Source organism: Rhinopithecus bieti, unplaced genomic scaffold, assembly GCF_001698545.2.
Source record: "Rhinopithecus bieti isolate Rb0 unplaced genomic scaffold, ASM169854v2 scaffold_2314, whole genome shotgun sequence".
Taxonomy (NCBI): domain Eukaryota; kingdom Metazoa; phylum Chordata; class Mammalia; order Primates; family Cercopithecidae; genus Rhinopithecus; species Rhinopithecus bieti.
Genome location: NW_016803781.1, coordinates 2,318,843 through 2,346,598, shown reverse-complemented (window position 1 = coordinate 2,346,598; position 27,756 = coordinate 2,318,843). Strand labels below are relative to the sequence as shown.

General features: G+C 46.7%; 1 protein-coding gene across 3 annotated transcripts in view; it reads left to right on the top strand.

The window, feature by feature from the left end:
- The window catches only part of MYO18B (myosin XVIIIB), a 289,444-nt gene that overhangs the window by 78,314 nt on the left and 183,374 nt on the right, over positions 1 to 27,756 (top strand). For all 3 annotated transcript variants that reach the window (XM_017853159.1, XM_017853151.1, XM_017853143.1), the window contains 5 exons: positions 1,211 to 1,358; positions 10,419 to 10,578; positions 13,162 to 13,345; positions 14,504 to 14,726; positions 18,532 to 18,641. In XM_017853159.1, coding sequence (XP_017708648.1) covers positions 1,211 to 1,358; positions 10,419 to 10,578; positions 13,162 to 13,345; positions 14,504 to 14,726; positions 18,532 to 18,641 — 825 coding nt within the window. The remainder of the gene's footprint in view (positions 1 to 1,210; positions 1,359 to 10,418; positions 10,579 to 13,161; positions 13,346 to 14,503; positions 14,727 to 18,531; positions 18,642 to 27,756) is intronic.

Sequence of the window (27,756 nt, the reverse complement as noted above, 5' to 3'; positions counted from 1 at the left end):
TCCCCTCCCCTCCCCTCCCCTCCCCTTCCCTTCCCTTTTCTTTCTTCTTTGTTTTGAAACAGAGTCTCACTCTGTCACTCAGGCTGGAGTGCAGTGGCGTGATCTCGGCTCACCGCAACTTCTGCCTCCCAGATTCAAGCGATTCTCGTGCCTCAACTTCCTGAGTGGCTGGGATTACAGGCATGCACCACCATGCCCAATGTTAACAGCTATTTTCTGAGGACCTTCTGAGCATGGGCTGGCTATCAGTTTCAGCCCCAGTGAAAAAGGCCAAGGTGAAGGATACCTGGGATCCAGTTCCAGCTCTGCATCTTTGGCTCTCCATCCATGAGACCCTGGATGTGCCCCCTTCCCCTCTCTAGGCCTCTGAGGGGTGTGGATTCCTCAGTTAGGGTGACCAACTGTCCTGGTTTGCATAGGACTTTCCCAGCTTTAGCACTGAAAGTTTCATGTCCCGGGCACAGTAGGACAGTTGGTCACTGTGCATATTGCATTTCCTCTATGACCACTTGCTGGCCTTCTTTTGGTTGTGCCAACTCCTTGTGGGCCCTCAGAGAGGCCCTTTAAACTCCCCAGGCCTCTCTCAGTTTCCAATATGCACCATTACAGGATTAACTAGATGGTCTCTGAAGCTTGTGGCTAGATTTAAAATTCTACGTCTGTGCTGTTGAATCATGTTCACCTTCTCTGAAATGTTCTTTGAGTGCTTATTGTTGTTTTTTTTTTCCTCCCCAAGATTTTAGTTTAAATAATACAAGGACTTCTTAGAGGAAATGATACAGACAGAATTAATCCTTTCTTGTTTGATTGTGCACAAATAGACCAGCTGCCTGTATGTATCTAGAAATGTGCAATGTCCAGAGGGTTCCCTTTGTTGAATCCTCACCACGGCCCTCCAAGGAAGGTATTTTCAGTCTCCATTACACAGGAGGAAACAAGGCTCAGAGAAGTGTAGTAGGTTGCCCAAGATCACACAGGAGGTGAGCACAGAGGCAGGATTTGGACAGCTTGCAAATGAGCAGTTGTTGTCATTTTGTGGCTTCAACACTGAGAGTCTGGGGTGAATGGGAGCATGGTTTTGGGTAGGCACATTCTGAGTCCTGATGCTTGGGACTTGGATGCTCCCATTCCCCATTGGTGGGAAGAGAAGCCCAAGACAGGCCTCTGATGGGGATCAGGGCCCTTCAATGAATCCTGGGTCTCCCACCAGGTCCGCTTACCAGCTGGCGGAGGTGCCCAGGATGCCAAAGGCCTTTTCTGGGTCTTGGATGAGGAAGTCCGTGTAGAGGGCTCCAGTGACAGTGTGGTGCTCGAGCGTCTGTGTGCTGCCTTCGAGAAGAAAGGAGCTGGGACTGAAGGTAAGGAAGCAACGAGCTGGGGATGGGGCCTGAGTCCAGCCTGGGTGTTGGAATCTATCCTTCTCAGCTGCAGAAAAAGCCCTGAGAAGGCCTGCACAGAGGCTCCAATGTGCAGAGGTGAATGTGCATGAGCCTGTGTGTGCTTTCATTCATTCAAGTATTCAACGAACACATTGAGCAGCCACTACGTGCTGGGTACTGTTCCATGTGGTAGTTAACCAGCCTGGAGTGGGCCATGTCCTCATGGGGAAGGGACGAGCTCACAGCGAAGCACACACGTGCACACTGAGCCTGCAACTGCACTCTGATGGGGTGCGTCAGGGTGCATCTCATTTTTCTGGTAACCAGTGGAAGAAGCATGCAGATGAATCTAACAGAGAGCCAGGAACATGATGCAGGACAAGTTTGGAGATGGCTTCTGGGCTCAGACTGCAGAGACCCTTGCTGGTCATGCAAAGGTCTTAACCCTAGAGCAACGAGAAGCCATGAAGGATTCTAGGCAGTGGGAGGCATGATGAGCTTCACATTCTGGAAAGTTCCCTGAGGCTGTAGTGTGAAGATATGGTAGGAAGGCAGGTGGCCAGGGTGAGAGAGGAGCTGGCCGTGGTGAGAGGAGCTGGCCTGCCCCAGGAGGTAGAAGCTTCTGGAGGTGTTTAGCAGGTAAAGTCCATAGCACTTGGTGGGAGTTGGATTGGTGAAAAGAGGAGCAAGAGGGGAGATGAAGACGTGAAACCAGAACAAAGTGATCATGAGATTCGGTATCCATAGGCTCCAAGTTGAAGTCTAGTTATTTCTACTTTCCCCTGCATGATGTGGGGCAAACCTCTCGAGGTCTTAGTTGATATGTTTTTAAAATGGGGAAAGAAGTCACCCCTTGCCCCTTTTTCTCTACCATTTCTGCTACGATGATTGGGTCATATTATGTGCGTGCAGAGCTTTGTCACCAGGGGCAAGGTGTTGCAGGTTTATTGATGAGAATGAGGATGCTGATGGTGACGGAGAACGTGATTCCGGGGTTGGGGAGTGTTGCATTGCTCCACTCAGAGCTGCATACTCAGCTTTATGGATATCTTCTGGTAGGATTCTGCTCCACACTTAGAGATACATATTCTTATTTCCAAACTGAGTTCCAGAAACGCTTGTGCAAGGTCACCCAGAGGAGAAGGGTCAAAAGGCAGATTCAAAACATGGTTTATCTGGATCTGAGACTCAGATCCCCACACCACTAGGCACTTAAGAAGGCAAAGGTACTGGCTGGGCGTTGTGGTTCACGCCTGTAATCACAGCACTTTGGGAGGCCAAGGTGGGTGGATCACTTGAGGTCAGGAGTTCCAGACCAGCTTGGCCAACATGGTGAAAACCCATCTCTACTAAAAATACAAAAAATTAGCTGGGTGTAATGGCACACGCCTGTAGTCCTAGCTACTCGGGAGGCTGAGGCAGGAGAATCTCTTGAACCTGGGAGGTGGAGGTTGCAATGAGCCAAGATCGCACCATGGCACTCCAGCCTGGAAAACAAGAGTGAAATTCTATCTGAAAAAAAAAATAAGGAAGGTAAATGTGCTTAGTGATCTTATCAGTCCCAACCTTCTTTGAGGCCAGGATGTGTGTTCTTCCTCATTCATTCCTTGGTCCATTCAGAAAATATGGATGGAGCACCTAATACATGGCAGCCACTGTCCTAGCCCAGGAGATGCATCAGTGAAGAAAACACACATCTTCACCCACATGGGACTGCCCTTCCAGCAGAGAAGAGACAGCAAGGCAGGTGCGTCTGAAAGAAGAAGACTGAGGACTGTGGCTCTGGTTGAGGTCACTGAGAGAATGAGGCTTGGCTGAGATGTCCAAGGACTAGGTTCTGGGACATTCCTATGTCAAGGTGTCAGGGACAAGGCAAACAACCAGCACAGGAGACCGAGGTGTGGTCAGGGAGGCAGGAGGGAAACCCAGGAGAAGGTGACTCCCTGAACGCCACAGGAGGAGGGAGGGATCGACCTTATCAAATGGGGCTGAAAGGTCAAATGAGGTATGGGCTGAGGAATGACCATTGGATTTGGCCACATTGAAGTCATTGGAGATGTAGACAGATGCATCTTGATGGAATGTTTCGGGTGATTGTCCAACTGGAACGGCTTATAAGGAATTGGGAGAAGAGTCACCATCCAGTGAGTGAGTGAGTGCCGGCAGAAGCTTCCGCCCTATGGTGACCAGCAGAGGCCTCTGTCTGAGACTTTCATGGTGGATTTCTGCGCCCACATCCGGACAGGATTGTCTAACCAGTGAAGCAGCAACAGCATTTGATGCCTCCTGCAGCTCTCCCTGGAGCAAGCTCACAGTGCAAATTCCTCAATTATTCCCAGACAGCTTGGCTCTGCCAGTGACTGGTGCAGAGCTGACTTCTCTGCCCATCATGGAGGCACAGTGCCTGGTGTTCTGGGGGCCCATGAAAATGTTGTTTTAAATTGTTTTAAATTTTAAGGTCGGGGTACATGTGCAGGATGTGGAGGTTTGTTATGTAGGTAAATGTGTGCCATGGTGATTTATTGCACAGATTGTCCCGTCACTCAGGTGTTAAGCCCAGCATCCATTAGCTATTCTTCCTGATGCTCTCCCTCCTCACCCCACCGCGTGCCCAGTGTGTGCTGTTCTCTCCCAGAAAACGTTTTAATTTCTGGAACGGAAAAGAACTTTTAGGTCAAGTGCAATTATTTAATATATGCCTATATATTAAATTATATATATACACATATGTGTGTGTGTATATATGTATAATTTGTATGTATATATAATGTGTGTGTATATACATATACATATATATACACACACACACAGAGAGAGAGAGAGAGAGAGACAGAGTTTCACTCTTGTCGCCCAGGCTGGAGTGCAGTGGTGCGATCTCGGCTCACTGCAACCTCTGCCTCCCGGGTTCAAGCAATTCTCCTGCCTCAGCTTCCTGAGTAGCTGGGATTACAGGCGCCTGCCACCACGCCTGGCTAATTTTTTGTATTTTTAGTAGAGATGGGGTGTCACCATGTTGGCCAGGCTGGTCTGGAACTACTGACTTCAAGTGATCCCCCCGCCTCGGCCTCCCAAAGTGCTGGGATTACACACACACAGTCATGCACCGCCTGGCAATGTTTCAGTCAACGGACTGTGTATACAAATGGTGATTCCATAAGATGATAATACCATATTTTTACTGCACCTTTTCTAGGTTTAGATGTGTTTAGATATACAAGTACTTACCATTGTGTTATGGTGGCTTACAGTATTCAGTGTGGTCCCATGCTGTACAGGTTTGCAGTTAGGAGCCATGGGCTGTACATATAGCCTGTGTGTGTGGTAGGCTGTACCATCTAGGTTGGTGTAAGCATACCCTATGGTGTTCCCACAAGAACTGAATCACCTAATGATGCAGTTCTTGGAGTTCTCACTCCAAAGGCCAGGCGGACTCGTGGCTCTCCAGGCTGTCAAAGGGACCCCTGTCTCTAGGTCTGGTATGGGCTCAGGAGTGGAGATTTTGGGGAGGCAGGGAGGCATCTCCACCTCCCATTGCACAACTGTATGTGTGTATGTGTGTGTATATGGGTATGCCTGTGTGTAAATATATGTGTATATGTGTGAACATGTGTGTATATATGTGTATATGTGTGCCTATATGTGTATGTGTGTATTCGTGTGTGCCTGTGTGTGTGCATGTGTGTGTGTATGTCTAGTTGTTTGTATATGTGAGTGTATGTATGTAGTGCGTATGCTTGTGTGTATATATGTGTGTGTATATATGTATGTATGTGTGTATATATGTATGAGTGTATATGTGTGTGTATATGCTTATTTGTATATATGTGTGCGTGTGTGTATATATGTATGAGTGTGTTTGTATACGCGTGTGTATGTGTGTATATATGTATGTGTGTATGTATGTATATACGTATGAGTGTGTATACGTGTGTGCATGTGTGTATGTGTGTATATATGTATGTATGTGTGTATATATGTATGAGTGTATACGTGTGTGTATATGCTTATTTGTATATATGTGTGCATGTGTGCATATATGTATGAGTGTGTTTGTATACGCATGTGTGTGTATATATGTATGTGTGTATGTGTGTATATACGTATGAGTATGTATACATGTGTGCATGTGTGTATATGTGTGTATATATGTATGTATGTGTGTATATATGTATGAGTGTATACGTGTGTGTGTATATGCTTATTTGTATATATGTGTGCATGTGTGTGTATATATGTATGAGTGTGTTTGTATACGCATGTGTGTGTATATATGTATGTGTGTATGTGTGTATATACGTATGAGTATGTATACGTGTGTGCATGTGTATATGTGTGTATATATGTATGTGTTTGTATATATGTGTGTATGTGTATATGTGTGTATATATGTGTGTATGTGTGTATATGTTTGTATATATGTGAGTGTGTTTGTATACGTGTGTGCATGTGTATATGTGTGTACATATGTATGTGTTTGTATATATGTGTGTATATGTGTATGTGTGTATGTGTGTATATGTGTGTATATATGTGTATATATGTATGAGTGTGTTTGTGTGTGTATATATGTGTATATATGTATGAGTGTGTATAGATGTCTGTGCATTTGTGTATATGTGTGTGTGTGTATATATTTTCATGGAGGAAGGTGCCCATGAAAGCAAAAGTGCCTAGGACCTAGGAAGTCATGCCGTGGCCCTGGCGGTGCTCACCCTGCAGGGGTCCTGGCATTTACTTAATCCTGGCAATGATGGATTCCCCTCCACACAGGCTGGGGTGTGAGATGCGTCTGCCCCTTTGCTAGCTGAGGAAGGAGAATGAATGAGTGGCAGAAACGGCTAGTTGTGGAGCACTTGGTTGGAGCCAGGCCTTTGGGCTTCACTGCACCCCAGCTACAGGGAGGTGATTGAGTCCTTGCTGAGGTCCAGTGGCTTCCCAGGGCCCTGTAGGTGCCGAGCACAGGGCTAGCACTGAACCTGGGCAGCCTCACTCCAAAGGCCAGGCGGACTTGTGGCTCTCCAGGCTGTCAAAGGGGCCCTTGTCCGTATGTATGATATGGGCTCAGGAGTGGAGATTTTGGGGAGGCAGGGAGGCATCTCACTCAGATCTCAGAGTGAGATCCATCTCACTCACCCAGCCAGGAGAAAGAGCTGGGGAAGCCCAGGCTTTGGGCCCCAGAGCCCTGAGGTGGCTCCTGCTCACTGCACCGTTGGTGACTCCTGGAAAGTCCCCTTCCGGTTCCGTAGGACAGCAGTCCTGGTGAAACCCGGGGCTGTGGTGAAGATGAAGGTGCTCCCCTCTTTCAGCTCTCTGCTCAGAGGTCCCCCTTTAGACGCCTTCCCTGCCCTGTCTGAAGCTGTCCCCCTGGCAGCCTCACTACCCCATCACAATTCCGTTTCCTCCTTCAGGGCCCTTGCCAGGCTCTGTGAAGTTGTGGTTGTTTCTCTGCTTGCTTGCTTGTTGCCATTCTCCCTAGGACCCTGTGCTCCCTGAGGGCAGTTGTTCCTGTTCACTGTCTCCCCAGGGCCCTGATATTAACAAGGCCGTATCTGCATGTTCCCCTCCCCTCTCCTGTTGCCATCACACAACTCTCTTTGCTGCTCTTCAAACATACCATGCACATTCCCACCTCTGGGCCCTGACGTTAACAGCTCCTTCTGCCTGGAGGGCCCTTCCGCCACATTCCAGCCCAGTGCCGTCCATGGCCTTTCCCTGACCTCCTTGTGAAAAACAGTGACCCCTCCCTGCCTGTGATCCTGGCTCCCTCCCTGGTTTTTCTCTTCCCCGCTGCTTTGGTCACCAGGGCATGTCTCACACTTGCTCATCAGTAATTTCCCCTTGGGGAAGGCCAGCTGCATGGTGACAGGGGCGAGGCTGGTCACCTCTGTGGGGATGACAGCTGGCACAGCTGGCGGGATGAGGTGCACAGTGAATACTTTTTACAAAACTGATGAATATGTGAAAACTCAGTGATCCAGAATCAATGAAATGTATTATCAAAGGGAATGTTTTCTGGATCCTGCCTTGTAGGCAAAAGAGATGGAAAGTAGGGTTGGAAGCAGAAGGCATATGGCAGAGTGAGGCTGGAGTGGGCAGAAGGGGATGTGGTTAGATTGGGGGCCCCTCCCCTTTATCCATGAGGTCTATTGTGTCCATCACAGACATCCCTAGCAGGGTGCTATAAAGCCCTCAGTTCCCAAGGGAGAGACTCTGTCCACATCCTTTGCCTTAAACCCCCGATAAGACACATTAATTACGACATTTTGTTTCAAAAGAAAAAATAGTTCTCTTCCCCTATGGCTTTCTGGTTGGCTCTGAGTTAATGAGAACATTCTATCATCCAGAACACTTGGGGCCTTCTGGCTAACCCAGGGCTTGCTGTTTATGACCTCTTTCCCTTACTTCAGGTACATTTGCTGAGTGTTCCCACAAGGGCCAGCAGGGATCAGCCCTCATGGAGCCCAGGCACAGGGGACAGTCAGGTGACAGGCCCTCATCAACCTCCGAGTGTGACCTGCAGAGGCTGAGGGGGCCCTGTCTGGGGGTCCAGGCTCCTGGGGGAGGTGACGAAGCCTGAAGTTGTGAGAGAGATATGCTGGATAAGGCTCCATCTTCCAGAAGTATCCACGGGGCTCCCGAAAGCCAAAGACTTCATGGGAAATGCTTTCATGGACAAAACTATGGAATAAAAGTCAACTTCAGGATAAAGGAGTGAATGAGGGAAACAAGCAGGCCTGGAACCTGGGTACTGTTTTCCAGGACATTGCCTGGGAAATGTGGCATCTCCATGTGCTGAACACCACCCTGGACAGAGAAAGGCTTTTGGACCAGCAGACCTGTGGCCTCATCCTGCTGTGCCCCATTAGCCAAACTGCCTCATGTCTCTGAACTTCAGTGTCATTTTCTAGAAACCAGCCCAGTGATGCTCACATCACCAACCAGAGTGAAATCACTCATGCTGGCATGTCCAGCAGAGAGTGCTAGAAGCCGGGGCTTAGCAAACATCAACATCCTTTCTTCTTTCTTCCCTGTCCCCTACTCGGTCATGATCCTCATTCAGAGCCCAGCCCTGTACTGGCTGCTGAGCCTAACAATGAGTCGACCAGTCCCTGCTCTGAGGTTGCTTCCAGGACAGTGGAAGGAGGCAGCCAGGTAAACAGATTCCTGTGGCATTGCAAATGCAGCGTGGACGTTTGCGCCAAAGCCTGGTGTGTGCTTTGTCACCTTGCACCCCGTGGGTGCTTTACTCTCCCATTGGAAGGGGACTTTCTTGAGGGCAGGGACTGCACGGCTCTGAAAGCCTCACAGAACACTCTTGAAACAGGGAAATTTCACTTCGCTAGAAGGGTTCTGTGCTGGTAACTTCCGTTATCCTGGACAGGGGCAATCTGGGAAGTGAGCACAGAGTACCTCTAAGCAACCACACAGGTGGCAGATGCCACGCCCTTTACTCCTACACAGGCTCATGAAAGCTGCAGAGTCTCACACTGCTTTATTTTGCAGAGAGTTCCAAGAAATGCGGATCCTTTGTTTCCTAGCTTACTGGAGTTTACAGGCAGCAAATTAGGATTTGAGGGGAAGACTCAGGACCCTTGTGCATGCGAGTACGTTGGCAATAGCAGGATGGGAAAGCAAAGTAAGATCGTTCCAGATAGATCCAAGAGTCGTGGTAATCTGACCACTCTTAATAGGAATCCATCTGGGGACCGGGTGCAGTAGCTTATGCCTGTAATCCCAGCATTGTGGGAGGCCGAGGCCGGCAGATCACTTGAGGTCAGGAGTTCAAGACCAGCCTGGCCAACATGGTGAAACCCTGTCTCTACTGAAAATACAAAATTAGCTGGGCATGTTGGTTCACGCCTGTAATCCCAGCTACTCGGGAGGCTGCGGCAGAAGAATTGCTTGAACCTGGGAGGTGGAGGTTACAGTGAGCCGAGATCACTCCATTGCACTCCAGTCTGGGCGACAAGAGCGAAACTCTGTCTCAAAAAACAAAAAAAAAAATCCATCTGCGGTCATTCAGTGTGGGGACATCTATCCCAAACCTGTGATTGCAACCTGTGAGCATCGCAATAGTTAAAGTGATATAATAAATGAATAGCAATCCCTTAATTAATCCATGCATTCATTCTGCAAGCACTTCTGGACTCTGCCTGTGCCAAGCATGACGCTGGGCACTGGGGATGTGAACATAAACAACACTGTGATTCGGGAACACCAGCAAAAGTTTAAGCGCAGTCAAGGGCAGTGACAACCATTACTGCTGACTGAGTGACCATTATGTGCTGGACACTGTACTAAAATATTTTACGTACATTATCTCCTTTAAGCCATAAGCCACTCTGGGAGGTATGCATTATTTAATCCACATTTTACAAAGGAGGAAACTGATGCTCAGAGACTTACCGGGCTTGGCGCCCTTCACACAGTAATAAATGGTAAAGAACCTAGGATTTCTCTAGCCCCCAAGATCAGGCCCATTTGTTTCTTCCACCCTGTCTCTTGGAACCAACGTGCCCGTATTTCCCAAAAGCACTCCCTGTATTTATTTGGTTGATGGTATTCGAAATGATTTTACGTGGCATACAACTAAATATTTTAAAAATATTTCATCATCATTGCCATGCATATCAGAAAACGAACATGTCTTGCACATCAAGTCTGCAGTATGATTCTTCTTTTAAAATGAATGTACTGTACTTGTGAAAATGTAAGTCGATTTAAAGAAAACATTAAGTAAATCACAGCCCAGGTGATATGTGGTTATATATATATAGAAAAACTCGAGGAGATTGAGTATGCAAATATTGTTTGGGAAAAACAGGTATCCTAGATTTAAGAAAGCAAGAAAGAATAAAATCCACTTTGGAAATAATGTACACAAATTCACTATAGCAGGAGAAACGTGGATACCTTCAACCATGAGCTTTAGCTATCTGGGAACACATTAAGATGGATACTGTGTGTTTAGGGGATGCCAGCTGATTGCAATGTGTCCCCACCAGGCCCTAGCACTCATGCCACCATGTCTCTTTCCAGGGTCCTCTGCCCTGCGGACCTGTGAGCAGCCCCTCCAGTGTGAGATTTTCCACCAGCTGGGATGGGACCCTGTGCGATACGACCTCACAGGCTGGCTCCACAGAGCCAAGCCCAACCTCTCAGCCCTGGATGCACCCCAGGTCCTGCAACAGTCAAAAAGGTGAGTTGGGCCAGGGCTGGGGATGGGGATGAGGCATTGGAGGCGCTGTGTTTTCCTTCCCACCTAAACTATGCAGCTACAACAACACAGTGTGGGAGGGCCAGCCCAGGAATCCCATCCCTCCATAATGGAACAAAGAACCATAACTTGAATTGGAGCAGTACAATGTCTCCCTGGGGCCAGAGCGAACCCAGCCGAGGAGAAAAGCTGGCCTTCCAGAGAGGTGGAACAAAAGCTAAAAAGCTGTGACTTCTTATTTTGGCACTTTGCCTTTCATTAAGTATCTGAGAGATGATGTGACTGGAACAACTTTTATGGACATTCAAGAACTAGGGGGTCGTAAAACTGAAATGATACGTTTTGTAGCATTAAAAAAAGCTCACCATGTTCCCTGGCTGCTCAGCCCAGAGTGCTGGCATGAGGCTGGCAGCATTCTCTGCTTTTAGTTCAGAGGGTTATTGGAAAATGCTGTGTGTGTGTGTGCGCGCGCGCGCGTGTGTGTGCATGTGTGTGTGTACGTGTGTGTGTGTTTGTGTGTGTGTGCACGCACGCTCCCAAGTTCAATGCTGGAATTCTGCAGGGGTAGAGCTTAAAGACAAGAAGAGAAACTGAGACCACCAGGGAGGTGCTGGTGTCTCAGGTGGGCACCAGGGTGAGAAAGGACCACTTGCTCACTACCCCCTATGTGCTTCGGATCAGCATAAACGCTTTATTAGTATCTTCTTAATCCTTATCACAACACAAGATCCTTAGTCCCATTTTACACATGAGAAAAATTGAGGCCCTGAGCGGTGAAGTGACTTGCCTTTGCTCAACACAGCAAAACAGGAGCATAGCCAGGACCCAGCTTGAGTCTAAGAGATGCTTGGAGAATTCCCAGCACATTATGTCAGAGCTGACTGGAAACCCATATCCAGGAGTGGGGCTCATGAACATCCAGCTCCTGGAGAGAGATCCAGGCCAGGGATGGGGCAGCAGGAGCTGCGAGCACACAGAGGACTGAATGATGACCCAGGTGGCCTGGGTTGAGTCCCAGCCCTGCCTTTTGTCACCTGAGTGACCGTGGGCAGTCACTCTCCCTTCTCTTGGTTGTTTCTGCTTCCTGCACCATAAATAAGAGTTGGATGAGGCTACAAGACTCAGCGGCTATAGCCCAGCTTTGGAGTCAGGAAAATGCTCAGATTCTGTTTTTCCCTCTTTCAAGCTGTATGACCTGGACCTCAATTTCATAATCTGAGAAATGGGAATGAGGTTCCAAAGTTCCCATGTCTGATACAGGAAGGCTTTGGTGATGTAAAATAGCAGATGACCTATTAGAGAGCCTGGTTCATAGTTGGCTCATGGAAGAGGGCAGGCCAGTTCTGCTTTATTGGAATAGACACTGAAAAAGCTAGCACCCTTGGCCGGGCGCAGTGGCTCACTCCTGTAATCCCAGCACTTTGGGAGGCCGAGGCGGGCAGATCACGAGGTCAAGAGATCAAGATCATCCTGGCCAACATGGTGAAACCCTGTCTTTACTAAAAATAGAAAAATTAGACGGGCCTGGTGGCAGGTGCCTGTAGTCCCAGCTACTTGGGAGGCTGAAGCAGGAGAATCCCTTGAACCCGGGAGACAGAGGTTGCAGTGAGCTGAGATCACATCACTGCACTCCAGTCTGGCGACAGGGCAAGACTCTGTCTCAAAAAAATCACCACCGCTAACAAGAAGCTAGCACCCTGGCCACTAACCTCAGAACCTGTTCATGACAGGGATGCTGAGGGAAGGCACTATCTGCTCAGGTATCAGGCTGGGTATTTATTTATTTATTTATTTATTTATTTATTTATTTATGAGACAGAGTCTTGCTCTATCGCCCAGGCTGGAGTGCAGTGGCACGATCTTGGCTCACTGCAAGCTCCGCCTCCCAGGTTCACGCCATTCTCCTGCCTCAGCCTCCCGAGTAGCTGGGACTACAGGCGCCCGCCACGTCGCCCGGCTAGTTTTTTGTTTTTAGTAGAGATGGGGTTTCATCGTGTTAGCCAGGATGGTCTCAATCTCCTGACCTCGTGATGCGCCCCCCTTGGGCTCCCAAAGTGCTGGGATTACAGGCGTGAGCCACCGTGCCCGGCCTAGGCTGGGTATTTATTTGACATTATCTTGCAGCTCCACAAACTGTGTGCCCAGCCTGAGTCATTCCTTCTTGCATGAAACACATGGCGCATGCCTACTGTGTGCTAGGCCTGGTTGAGGAATAGCAGAGAAGATTTTGCCCTCTAAGAAAGTATAGGTGTCATAGCCTTGCTATAGGTATGTAAGTGACAAGAATATCCATAGGACAGATGCTCTAAGCCTAGGGAGGGAGGGAGCATTTGCAGGTAGAAGACAGGCATCGGGAAGGAGCTGGCATTTGCCATGAGGCAAAGCCTCACCTGGCAGGAGAGACTGTGAATGAAGGGGAGCAGCTGGGACACATGACTGTAGAGGAGGCTTTAGGAAGCAGAGGAGCAGGAAGCAAGAAGGGCTGGTTCCCTTTGCCACTACCCAGGCCAAGGCTTTCCCAAGAACCTCCTAAAGCTCCTCTCTCTTTTCCCTCCTCCCCACCAGAGAGGAGCTGCGGAGTCTGTTCCAGTCCCGAGCCAAGCTGCCTCCTGTGTGCCAGGCTGTGGCAGGCCTGGAGGGCACCTCCCAGCAGGCCCTGCAGAGGAACCGCATGGTGAGGAGGACCTTTGCCAGCAGCCTTGCCGCGGTGAGGAGGAAAGCCCCGTGCTCCCAGATCAAGCTGCAGATGGTGAGTAGGCACCCTGTCTCATGGTGTCCTGGCCTTCACTGCCTCATCCTCGTCTCCTCTGGGCTGAGTCATGTGCCTACATCATCTCTAACCTCCCCAGCAAGGCCAGAGGGGCGAGCGTCACCCCACGCTCCACAGAGGAGGAAATGGGGGCTCCCAGCAGCAATGAAACTTGGCTCTGGTCACACCCCTGGGAAGTGACCGATCCAAGTCTGAGGCCTTCAGCCTGTGCCACTTGGTGTTGAGTTGAGAGGCCTGGAGGAGTTCCCACAAGCTATGAATGCCCTCTTGACTCCAGTGGCACATATCAGAGCCAGACTAGCCCTGTCTGCTTTGCTCACCACCAGGTTCCCCTGGGGCAAGGCGGCAGGGCCCAGCTGGATGTAAATGTGGTACCTAGACCTGGAATGTGAATCCGTGAATAAAGGAGGGCATGAGATTGGTCAGTGGCCAGGCTGAGCACAGATGAGAATGGGCTGAGACAAGAGAAGGACACCTTGAAATAAACCTTGTAGTGGCCTGGCGCAGTGGCTCATGCCTGTGATCCCAGTGCTTTGGGAGACCAAGACGGGCAGATCACAAGGTCACGAGTTCAAGACCAGCCTGGCCAACATGGTGAAACCCCGTCTCTACTAAAAGTACAAAAAATTAGCCAGGCATGGTGGCTAGTGCCTGTAGTCCCACTGCTTGGGAGGCTGAGGCAGGAGAATCGCTTGAACCTGGGAGGAGAAGGTTGCAATGAGCTGAGATTGTGCCTCTGCACTTCAGCCTGGCGACAGAGTGAGACGGTGTCTCAAAAAATAATAATAATAAATGAATTACTTTTTAAAAAGAAAAAAAAATGAGCCTCCTGGTGGGTTGTAGTGGAAGCACCCTTAGCCTGAGTCCTGAGGTCTAGTCCTAGCTCTTCTGCCACTGGTCTGTGTGACCTGGGGCCACTCACTTGCTCTCTCCATGCCTCAGTTTCTCCATCTCTTTCAACAAGGACCGTTATTTCTCATGAGTCCAAATCAGGCTGTAGGTGGGAGCTCCTTGATGTAGGGCATAGGGGCCCCAAAGATGCCCAGGTTGGGCTTAATGAATGTTTGGGGAGGGTCCAGTCCCCTTTGTGTGTCTCTCTGAGACAACTGGCCCTGACTTCACTCTATTTGGCCCTAGGATGCACTGACCAGCATGATCAAAAGGTCCCGGCTGCACTTTATCCACTGCCTGGTCCTTAACCCTGTGGTGGAAAGCAGGAGTGAGCAGGAATCTCCTACACCACCACAGCCTGGTAGAGACAAGCCTGGGGCAGATGCACCTCTGGCCCTGGATATCCCAGCACTGAGGGTGCAGCTTGCTGGGTTCCACATCCTGGAGGCTCTGCGTCTGCACAGGACAGGTAAGAGACAGCCAGGACAGAGCACCTTGTCTCTGACTCCTGGGACATGTCCACCCACCAGTGGCAGCCAGGGGATGGGAGCCCCTGCCATGTGCTAGGAGCTTTACACCCAGCATCCTGGTTACTCTTCCCAGCAGTCTTCTGAGATGAGGCCACTGATGCTCAGAGAGGTGGAAGTACTTGCACGTGGTCACCTTGCCTGGACATGGCAGAGTCTGGATCAGGACCCAGGTCTCTTTGAGTCTGAAGTCCACTCTTTTTTTTTTTCTTTATTTCTTCTAAAAAAAAAAAAAACCACATACACACACAAAACAGGATACATGTACCACACATGCAGGTTTGTTACATAGGTATACGTGTGCTGTGGTGGTTAGCTGCACCTGTTGAAAAAGCCCATATTATTTCTAGAATTGCCTGTACACTCCTAGAAGACTACGGCTGTGTCTTCCTTTTAGCCATGAATTTCTAAGGAGCATTGTCTTGCAATACAGGGTGGAATTTCCATGATGAGTGATATTTTGATGTTCATGATGCTCAGTTTGGTTTGGGAGATTGCTGTGATCCCAGGAGACAATGATATGATTTGATGAGGGCTCATATCACCCAGGGATACAGGAGGCCCTGAGGCCTAGAGGAGGGAGCTTCCTACTCTCACTGGGAGTCTGGGGAAACCTCACAGCGATGTAATATCATAGTCAGGCCTCGAAGCATAAGAAACTGCTCACCTCTGGCAAGGGGAGGAAACATTAGGCAGAAGGATCAGAAAGTATGAAGGAGGGAGGCATAAAAGGGGCAGGTTTTCAGAGAAGTGGATTCAGAATGAGTGAGGAGTTGTGGGAGAAGAGGCCGAGACATTCACCAGTGCAGGCTGCAAATGCCTCTGTTGGGTTATCACCAGGTCCACCTGGGGAGATGGTGGGCTGACAGGGGGATGGAGGGATTTTAATCAAGGGATTGAAGTTTTTGGGTCTGTATTTTAGTAAGCAGATGTGCACCTGTTGTCCCCACATCAGCTAATCTTAGGAGTTGAGTTTGATCTCAGTCCTTGCTATCCTTTTCTGCCTCTCAGTCCCCAAAGGCCACCACATTGACTCCCCTCTCTGACAGTCAGAAATGGCTCAGACACAGCCATGCTGTCTGCAGAGGACAGAGTGACTGGGACAGGCAGAAGTCTCAGGTGGGCACCTCATTTGGGTGAAGTCTCCGTGGTCACTAGTGCCCTAGTGTGTGGCCGCTTCCCAATCTCCCCCTGCTGGGTTAATAATGGACCCCTGGGCACAGAGTATTTGACTGGGAGCAGCTAGAAGCAAAGATGAGACCCCCACTCCACTAAGCATATCAACGATTTTCCCTCCCGCCCGCACAACTGCAGAGGAGGGAGACAGATAATGTCACGAGAAGAGGGAGATGGTCACAGCCAGTGGCTGGTCCCCCACACTTAATCGATTCTATTTGGCTGCTTGGCAGGAAGTGCTGGGCCTTTGCAGGTGCCCTGGACCTGGATCAGACTGGTAGAATACCTGTGTGCATTCAGGGTCAGGGCGTCCCGTTCCTGTGTCCACGTGACCTCATGACACTATCTGCCCTCTCTGTTCTCAGCACAGCCCAACTCAGCCAGGATGAGCTTTCCAACTAAGCGAAGGCTTGAGATCTCATGGTAGAAATGGCCAATTTCTGTCTCCTAGACCTGGTTCGTTTTCTCTTTTTATTTCTATTGTAAGTCACGTCTGTCTCTTTCACACTCACGTGAGATATATTTGTATGCATACACAGATAAATCAAATATTTATTATTTGGAATCTGTGCATATAATATATATATATATATGCACATATACACATGCATGTGTGATACATACCCATGCACGCCATTTATTGAGTACCTACTATGTGCTAGACACTGTGTTGTCAGATACACTAAATGAGATCATTCTCACTGTGCTAAAGGTACGTAGTAAACTCATTAAACGTTACCTGTTGTGCAGCCTGGTGGGCACGGCTCCAACTCTGGAGGGAGATGGTTTGGCCTTGATTCTGGCCGCCACCTCTCACCAGCCGTGTGACTCTAGGAAATTCGCTAGGGCTTATCTCCCTTTCCTCTCCTATCATAGCCCATACCTCTGAAGGCTGCTGTGGGGCTGGGTGCATTAATAAGACAATAAAGCTTAGAAGAGTGGCAGGTTGTGGAAAAGCACATGATACTCATTAGCTGCTTTTACTATAATTGTCATCGCATTTAATCCTCATAGTGACCATGTGAAGATAGATCTTGTTATTATCATCTGATAAGTGAAGAAATTGAATCTCAAAAAGGTGAATCATTTTCCCAGTCATGGGGCTCATAAGCACAGAGATGGGATGTGAACGCAGATAGGTCTGCCCTAAAGGAGGCTGGTATCCTCCCAGGTCCCCCATCTCTGTGCTGTCTGCGTCCTTCAAAGTTGGTCTGAGACCCTCCTCTTCCCCAGGAAGTCTTCCAGGATTAGCCACACACACGATTGCTGTTCTTCCTAGTTGATGCATTTGGCTTATCGTGAAGTCTCAAAAGTGGAGTGAGATTTTACCATACATTTTCTGATCCAGTCACTCGAGGGGTCTTTCTGAAGCAGTCGAGGCTCTTCTTGCACCCAGGGAAGAGTCTAAATCTTGAGACCTGGAATTTGAGTTCAGTTTCCTTTGGGACCTGGTTTTTGCTCTTCTTTGGCTACTCTCCACTGCCTGGGTTTGAGTTCCAACTGAGACAGTTACTATTTTTCGTTGTGTAACTAGGTGAATTCATCTCTCTGGGTCTCAATTTCCCCTTTTGTAAAGTGAGGATAATAATATAGGCCCATGAGTGTCTGTAACACGAGGAAGTTGTTACCGTAGTGATTTGCACACATAAACTCTCAGTAAATGCTGGCTGTTACTGTAGACTATAAAATAATTTTTTTTTCTTTTTTGGGACAGTGTCTCGCTCTATCACCCAGGCTGGAGTGCAGTGGCACGATCATGGCTTGCTGCAACCTCTGCCTCCTGGCCCAAGTAATTCTCCCGCCTCCAGAGTGGCAGCGACTACAGCATGCACCACCATGACTGGCAAATTTTTGTATTTTTTGTAGACACCATGCCCAGCCTTAGAATGTATCTTATACTTCCCTGATCTAGGTCTTGTCTGTACAGCTCCCTCTGCCTAGACTTCTCTTCCATACCAAGTTCTTTTGGAAAAGCCTATGGCTTCTTCACAAACTGAATCTAATGTCATTTTCTCCCAATAGCTTTTCAGGCACCCCTTTTCTTCCCAGTTCCCCACATAGAAGGATGCAGCTGTGTCCACCCTGCATGGTAGACTTACAAAAACCCTTAGATACTGTCCAATGCAGCATGCTTCACATACAGTGTATGGGGTGGTAATTCGTGTTAAACAAAACACTTTCCTTTGTCAAACAGGTTTTGGAACCTCTGGGCTAACGTTGGGAGACTCAAGGCTAACCGGGCATCTCCCCTGCACGAGTTCTCAGAGTCCTTGACTTGGATGCTGACATGCCTCTTCCAAGAGGCAGATGAGTGTGCAGCTTTTTCAGACTTGCAGTGGAGCATTTTTTAGGGTTTGTGTTCTCAGGAACACCTCTGGGAAGTGCTAATCAAATCTAGTCTCTTAAATTAACAAATGGAGAAACTGAGGCCCCAAAATATAAGTCCATGCGGCAAGTTAGTAGCCAGGCTGGGAGCAGGACCCTGAACTCCTGTTTGGGAGTTTAGGGAACTGGGCTGGGTCTTCTCATCTGGACTCTGTGCTCTTCTCCTGCCTGCTCCTACCTCCCTAGGCTATGCTGACCACATGGGGCTCACTCACTTCCGCCGGCAATTCCAGGTGCTGGACCCTCCACTCCTGAAGAAGCTCATGTCGACCTCCGAGGGAATAGATGAAAGGAAGGTAGGTGGAGCACATGCAGGAGGGGTGAAGGCCCCAGATACGGATATGTTGGTTATTGGATATGTTCCAAGGCTGGGCACGGTGAGTGGCTCACGCCGGTAATCTCAGTGCTTTGGGAGACCCAGGTGGATGGATTGCTTGAGTCCAGGAGTTCAAGACCAGCCTGGGCAACATGGCTTTGACTGAGGTCTGATGGGCTTGTGTTCCATAAGGGATTGCCCCAGGGGGCATCTGGACCAGCTGGAATCTGAAAGCAGGACCATGGGGGCGGTGCTGAGGGCAGCATGAGGTTTCGCTCAAATCCTTGCTCTAGACCAAACCCACACAACAATGTCATTTGGGACCCGACCCAGCCCAGAATGACCCTTCTGACCCCTACATAAGGAACTTTAGGAAAAGAATAAGAATAGTCATGAGAAGACAGCATCCCAGCTAAAAGGGACCCTAGCAAGGTGAAAAGTCATCATTTGCAAATTGTGTTCCATTCAGCACCAGCACCCTGAGGTGGTCTATGAAAAGAGGGCTTCAGGGTCTAAAATGTTTAGGAAATATTTACATCAGGGCTCCGTGTTTGAGAATTCTAATGAACATCACGCCTTAGGGCCTTTGCCCGAGCTGTTTTCTCTGCCTGGAGCACTCATTCCACAATCTTTGCATGGCTGGTGTCATCTTGCTATTCAGATCCCAGCTCAGATATCATTCACCATCACATCCTCTTGTTTTGATGTGTATGTAGCACTTATCTGAAATAATGTGAATCTCCTCTATGTTTTCTGGCTTCCAGCAAGAGCTCAATAATTTTTTTGTTGAGTGAATGAATGAATGAATGAACACCCAGGCCTAACTTTGTATATTTGTCCCTGTGTGTCTTCTTTCTCCAACTACAGCATAAACTCATGGAATCTCATCTCTACTTCCAGTGCCAAACTTTCAATAAATGTTTCTCTTAAGAATGGCCACAGGCTTATCAATGATTAGAGACCTTGTTAGAATTTGCAAAGCCCTATTTCATCTTCGTAGCAGCCCTGCAAAAGAAGAGCTATTACATCCCATTTACAAAAGAGAACACCACGTTTCTTAGAGATAAAGTGGCGCTCCCAAGGCCACACAGCCAGGCATTTGTGAGTTTGCTCCTTGGACTTGAGTTTCTCAATTCCAGGGGACGATAGTTTAAAAAGCATAGTTCATAAAGGGAGGTAGTTCAAACCGACCTGAATTTGATTCCCAGCTGGGGCTGTGTGAATGTAAACTAGTTATGTCATCTTTCTGCCTCCCTTTCCTCATCTGTAAAGTGGGAAGGACCGCAATGCAGAAAATATATAGGGGAATCCACATAATTTCAGGGTAAGTGCTACAAAAACTAATTAAACAAGCGGATGTGATGGAGGGTGATAGCTGAGCTGGGATATGAATAGCAAGATGAAAGAGTACTCCATGCCACTCAATGGAGTGTTCTGAGAATGGCATGTAATAGTATAGTTCATTTACACAGGGCCTGGGCTCAATATACACCAACCACCGTCATCAACATCAGCAGCAGCACCATCAATGTCATCATCCTCTTTCAAATCCAGGGTGATGACACACAAATTACACAGACCACGTGTTCACAATCCCGTTGCAACTGCACGTGCCTGCATGTGCCTGAGATCATCAGCACTGCAGTCCTCAATGAATGAGTCAGAAGACTAGAAGTAAACAGAGTCACAATTCTTAGGTATCTTCTTAGTTCTTTGCAGTGGGCACCAGGGCACAAGCCACTTTCAGTAGACAAGGCAATGACTTCTGCAGGGCCCTCCTAACTCACTATGGAGGGGACATCATCCCCAGATGTCTGTGGCACAGGGCTATCCCTTCTCTGGGTAGTGGCCCATTTTGGAAGCCATGAAATTCTGCCTGACTTGGTGCTGTCAACCTCTCTGTGCCAGTCTTCGTTCAGGGGTTCTTTATTCTTGGTCTCCCCAAATTTGACTTCATTCAGAGGGGCTGAATAGAACCACTGAGAGGGTCTTGGGCTCCTCTGTGGTTGAAAATGGTGCAGGAGTCAGGTATGGGGGAGTTTTTTGTGGAGGGAAAGGGTGTAGCATATGGAAGTGTTTCTATTCTGAATGAGTCAGCAGTTCTCTGTTGTAGCCAAACCAAAACCACCTCCATACATGCTAGAGGCCTCAGAAAATGGAAAATTACAAGGAGAATGGACTTGGTTGGGAATTTTTGCTTCTTCTTATTCTTTTTTTATTTGCTCACAAATTTTATTTGCTGCAGCATAGAATTTTGGTAGCAACAAAAAGAAACACCATCCTGCCTCTTATGAAAAAGCTGATAAATATTCATTTGTCAGGCCACATGATATGCCATGAATTATACATGAACACGTGCTCGGGTGGGCAAACTATCAGTTTCTGTGTGCAAAGCAGTTGAGACCTCAGGATTTAATAAGACAAGGTTGACAGCTAGAAAAGGTCAATATTGTCATTAGACACTAGACGGCAGCAGAGGGGATTCATTGTCAGGGTGTAAAATGGGTCTTGGTGAAGTCCCCTGTGGGTCTAGCAGGTGGAGTCTGAATGTTGGTGTTTCATGCCAAGACTGTTTCCCAATGAAGTACTCTCATTTGGTGGGTACCTGATAGATATATTGTGTTCCTGAAACAGAAGTAGCATATGTCTTTTATCACAGATGCATAAACTCTCTTTACGAAATATCAGACATACTATGAAAAGGTTACAGAACCATGAGCTAAGACAGTATTCAAAATATAAAGCCTTCCCACTCTGGGAATCATCCTCATTTCACAGCGTAGGCAGCTGAGGCTATGACCACCCAGCCGGGTAGCAGTAGAGCTGGGATGTGAACTCAGGCTCTCAGATTCCTGACATAGGGCTTAAAAAAAATTATGGTAAAATACACATAACAAGCACTTTACCACCATAACCATTTTTAAGTGTATTGATCAATGGTATTAAGTACATTCATATTTTTGAGCAACAATAAGCACCATTCATCTCCATAACTTCTTCATCTTGTAAAAATTGAGACTTGGTACCCATTAAACAGTAATTCCTAATTCCTCCTCTTCTCAGGCTGTGACCTTCATCATTCTACTTTCTGTCTCTATAAATCTGACTATTCTAAGTCCATCATAGAAGTAGAATCATGCTGCATATGTCCTTTCATGACTGGTTGATTTCACTTTGCATCATGTCCTCAAGGTTCATTCACATCATGGCATGTGTCAGAATTTCCTTCCTGAGGCTGAAAAATATTCCATTGTGGATGTATACCTTATTTTACCTGTCCATTCAACTGTCAGTGGATGTCTGCGTTGGTTCCATGTTTCCTTTTTAACTTTTAAGTTTGGGGGTGCAAATGCAGGTTTGTTGTAACAAACTTGTGTCATGGGGGTTTGTTGTACAGATTATTTCATCACCCAGGTGTTAAGCCTAGTACCCATTAGTTATGTTTCCTGATTCTCTCCCTCCATTAGTTATTTTTCCTGATTCTCTCCCTCCTCCCATCCTTCACCCTTCAACAGGCTCCAGTGTGTGGTGTTCCCCTCTATGTGTCCATTTGCTCTCATCATTTAGCTCCCACTTATAAGTGAGAACATGTGGTATTTGGTTTTCTGTTCCTGCATGAGTTTGCTAAGGATAATGGCCTCCAGCTCCATTCATGTTTCTGCAGAGGACGTCATCTCACTCTTTTTTTCGTGACTGTATAGTATTCCATAGTGTCTATGTACCACATTTTCTTTATCTGGTCTGTCACTGATGGGCATTTAGGGGGATTCTATGTCTTTGCTATTGCAAATTGTGCTACAATGAGCATGCATGTGCATGTGTCTTTACAATAGAATGATTTCTATTCCTTTAGCTATATACCCAGTAATGGGGTTGCTGGGTTGAATGTACAAATATCTCTTCAAGACCCTACTTTCTTTTTTTTAACTCTTGTTTTAGGTTCAGGGGAGGTGTACATACAGGTTTATTATAGAAGTAAATTTCATGGTACAGGGGTTTGGTGTACAGACAAGTTCATCACCCAGGTAATAAGCATGGTACACAATAGGTAGTTGCTCAGTCCTCACCCTCCTCCCACCCTTTACCCTCCAGTAGGCCCTGGTGAGACCCTGCTTTCAGTTTTTTGGGGTATATACCCAGAAGTGGAATAGCTGGATCATATGGTAATTCTATTTTAAATTTTTCGATGAGCTGCCATACAGTTTTTTATAGCAGCTGTACCATTTTGCATTTTCACCAATACTGCATATGGATGGCAATTTCTCCACATTCTTGCCAACGTGTTATTTTTTGTTTTGTTCTTTGATAGTTGCCATGCTAATGGGTATGAGATGGTGTCTCAATGTGGTTTTGATTTGCATTTCCCTCATGATTAGGGGTGTTGAGCATCTTTTCATGTTCACACAGGACTTGAATGGAAGCCCTCTGAAGGCAGGCAAAGTATTTAGTGCAGTTTGTTACAGGACATGCCATTCATGGATATTAACTTTAAATAATTGTCATTAATTTCATCCAACTTTAACCAAGTGCCTGCTTTTCACCAGATCCTGTGCTAGGCACCAGCAACTTCCATATAGAGCTGGCTTTGGTATACCCCAGGAGATGCCACTAAAACATTTGATGTTTCCAAGGGAGGTGAGAGCGGGGCACTCAGGGAAGACGTCTCAGAAGTAGGTGATGCTTGAGATGAGGTCTGTGAAACTATCTGGAGGAACTGAGTAGGAGGAAGGTTACTGGACATTCTCATGTTAGGTACAGGATTGCAAAGATCTGGAGTCACGGAGGTGCATAGATAGTTTCATGGTGCTGGAGCATAAAAGATGCCAAGTGCCAAGAAAAGGGGCTGAGGGCTTTAACAGAAGCAAATTCTGGGTTCTTGTTAGCCAAGCTGGAGAGTCTGGGCTTTATCAGGTGTTCAGTGATGCTCCTCTGAAGGGTTTCAGCAGGTGCATGGCATAGCAGACCTGATCTTTATGACTTGGACTGGCTTCAGCAAAATTATGAAGGAAGCGAAGTCCATGCTGCCCATTCCATGGTCCTCTCTAGGAAGCAGTGTCCTCATGCTGACCTCTGGCTATTCCAGAGTCCTCTGTCTCCTCTAGACACCCAGGCACATACTGAAGCCTCCCAAATGACCCTGTCTTCTCCCTGTAATCATCTTCAGTGCCATTCCTGTCTCCCAGGCTACTCCCTTTGGTTAGATGATGCTTTAACCTACACCGAAGCCTACATAGAGTGAATACAAGGGTGGAATTTCAGGCAGGTCAGTGAAGGCGCTCTTTCAACTCACCTTGGCTAAGTCCCAGATTCTGGTCCCTTCCATTTTTCTGCTGCTGAAGCAGGAGTTGCCAAACCTCTTTGATCGATGTGAGGAAACCCTTGGGCCTGCCCTCCTCCACGCAGAGTGTCTACAGTGTTGATTGATTTTAGCCGGCAAAATCTCTGTCCCTGAGGACTTGATCTGAAGAACATAATTAAGGGCTGTCAATCCATCTTCTCAAAGGTGGCCACTGTTATTCTGTCTCCCACCCTGGTGGACACTCCCAGTTTCCTGTGAATTCATCTCAAGAGTCTTTGTCTGCTGGGAGGAGACCCTTATGAGCCCATGGCCAGAGAGGAAGCTGTCTGCTCTCTAGGTGCTGAATAATTATTCAGGGGCTCCCACCACCTTTGCTCCTGAAATTTATTCATCATCCCTTTCTTGTTCACCTTGCTGTCTCCCTCCAGTTTGGGTCTATTGTTTTGTTTGTTTTTTGAGACAGAGTCTCGCTCTGTCGCCCAGGCTGGAGTGCAGTGGTGCTATCTTGGCTCACTGCAACCTCTGCCTCCTGGGTTCGAGCAATTCTCCTGCCTCAGCCTCCTGAGTAGCTGGGACTACAGGCACGTGCCACCACGTCTGGCTAATTTTTGTATTTTTGTAGAGACTGGGTTTTGCCATGTTGGCCAGGCTGGTCTTGAACTCCTGACCTCAGATGATCCAGCCACCTTGGTCTACCAAAGTGCTGGGATTGCAGGTGTGAACCACCACATACTGTGAGCTGGGTCTGTTGTTTTAATTATTTTACATGTTTTCCACTTAATTTTTATCAACCCAATTACATTGGTGTGTGCATGTGCATTTGGTTTTTGGATAGTTTCTGCCTTTTTCCAGGCATTTCATTTATAGCCTTGAGCATAAATAGTTAAAAAACAGACACAGTTAGCACCCTTATGGAATGATTTGGCCACTTGTGAGAGAGGCTCAGTGGTTAAAGTATGTGATTTAGAGTCAGATAGACTTGAGTTCAAATGTATCTTCTTCATATCTCTCTCTATGAATCCACGCCCTTGATACTTGATAGATGTATGACCATAGGCAACATATAGTATGGCATAGCAAAGTGTCTGGTACATTGTAGGAGCTCAGCATATGGAAGCCATTGGACCATGGTGTGGGCTTCATGGGGCAGGTGCTATATGAATGGCAGCCAAATGGTTCACAGGATAAGCGTCCTATTCTATAGACACAGATTCTTCATATCAAGCTGTTCATTGAGGAGTGAGGTGGGGAAGCCCTTTGCAGCTATGGCTCTTCATCATTTCCGGAGTCTCTCTGCCTGTCTGGCATGCATATACAGCCAAATGTGAGATGTCAGCCCATATGCTTTTTGGCTGCACTCTTCTTCAACATTGGAGAGACAGCTTTTTGCAAAATTCTAGGAAACAATGGAACGGCGTAAGTGGGGGCTGTGGGTTGGATGTGACTGAAATCTATTAGACCCCAAAATCTGGGCTCGATTTGACACAGGCTATTGGAATGTTCATACTTAAGGCGGAGAGATCTCAGGTTTGCCAAGAGCCATGTTTGCTGAGGTGTAATGCTGACTTACAGTGAAGACGATGACCCATCTATGCTCAATGCCTGGGCTGCTTCATTGAATGAATCTTACCAGTTGTGAATTCGAGGTGGGATAGCTTAACAGGTTAAGGATACAGATTCTGGAGTCTGGCTTTCTGAGCACGCACTGTGCCTAATCTGCTCACTGGCTGTGTGACATTTGACAAGTCACTCAGCCCTTCTTTGACTTAGTTTTATTATCTTAAAATGGCATACTAATAGTCTCTAATACTCTTGATAGGAGGATTGAGTAATTTAAGATACTGACATGGTGACTTTCATATACACAGAATAAATAATAAATGTAATCAATTATGATTTTGTTGTAAAAATAGTAAAATTTTACTATTTCTATGGATTTTAATGCCCCTTCTATACAATGAAGGCTTTAATCTTTGCCTTAAAAACCTCAAATAATTGTTAAGATAAAGTATTTTTTTTTTTTTTTTTTGAGACGGAGTCTTGCTCTGCCGCCCAGGCTGGAGTGCAGTGGCCGGCTCTCAGCTCACTGCAAGCTCTGCCTCCCGGGTTGACGCCATTCTCCTGTCTCAGCCTCCTGAGTAGCTGGGACTACAGGCGCCCGCCTCGTCGCCCGGCTGGTTTTTTGTATTTTTTAGTAGAGACGGGGTTTCACCGTATTAGCCAGGATGGTCTCGATCTCCTGACCTCGTGATCCGCCCGTCTCGGCCTCCCAAAGTGCTGGGATTACAGGCTTGAGCCACCGCGCCCGGCCCCAAGATAAAGTATTTTTTGATTAATAGTAGTAGATATTTAATCAAATGATCATCTCTAAACTACATTTGGATAGTTTTTGATTTTCTGACTATTATGAAAAAGGATGTTGTGAACCATTTGCACATCAGTTTTGTGTAAAAACATGTTTCTACTTCTTTTGGGTGCATTCTTGGAGGAGAATTGCTAGGTTATATGGTAAATTTATGTTTAACTTTTAAATATAACTTTTAAAGAAACTGTCAAGTTATTTTTCAAAGTGGCTCTACCATTGTTCATCCTCACTGGCGATGTATGAGGGTTTCACTTTCTACCCTTATCAATACTTGGGATTGTTTGCCTTTGTGATTCCAGCCATCCTGTTGTATACAAAGCGGCATTTCATTGTGGTTTTAATTTGCATTTTCCCTAATGATGTTGACTTTTTTTTTTTGCATGTGCCTAGTAGCTACTTTATCTCTTTTTTTTGTGAAATCTCTATTTTTTTTTGCCTATTTTAATTAGGCTGTTTATCTTATAGAGTTGTAGTAGTTCTTTATTTGTTCTAGACATAATTATTTATCAGATGTGTCTTTGAAAATATTTTCTTGCAGCCTGTGGCTTGTCTTTTCATTTTCATAGTGATGCACGGAGATTTTAATTTTTATGAAGTTCAGTTTACTAATTTTTTAAGTGACTGGTGCTTTTTTCATATCTGAGAACTCTTTACCTACCCCTAGGTTACAGAGATATTCTCCCATTTTCCGCTAGAAGATTTGTAGTTTTAGCTCCTCCATGTAGACATTTGATCTGTTGTGAGTTAATTTTGTGTACTGTGTAACATACATGCCTGCATTCATTTTTTTTTGCATATGAATATTCAATTGTCCCAGTACCATTTGTCAATTGTCCCAGTACCATTTGTTGGAAAGACTATTATTATTTCTCCCAGTGAATTGTGTTGGAACCTTTGTCAAACATTTATTGGCCATAAATAAAGAGTTTATTTTCATAATCTAAATTCATTCTCTTGGTCTGACTGTGCTAATTAGTAGCATCTCTTTCTTTCTGCCTCTTTATTCCTTGGTCAGTGTAAATACATTTTGTCAATTTTGTCTTTTCAAAGGACAAACTTTTGATTTCACTGATTTTTTTCTCTGCTGTTTTTCTGTTTTCTTTGGTTCTATTGTCTTCTATTGATTTCCACTCTATATTATTTCCTTCCTTTCACTTGATTTCAGTTTAGTTTTCTCTACTTTTCCTGGTTTCTTAAAATGGAATCTTGCTCAAATTATTGATTCAAAATCCTTCACCTTTTCCAATATACATGGTTAAAGCATACATTTTCGTCAAAGTACTACTTTGGCTGCATTACATAAAAATGTTCATTTAGTTCAAGATATTTTCTAATTCCTAGTGTGATTTCTTCTTTGACCCATTGTTTATTAAGAAGTGTATTAATTTCTGGCCGGGCACGGTGGCTCAAGCCTGTAATCCCAGCACTTTG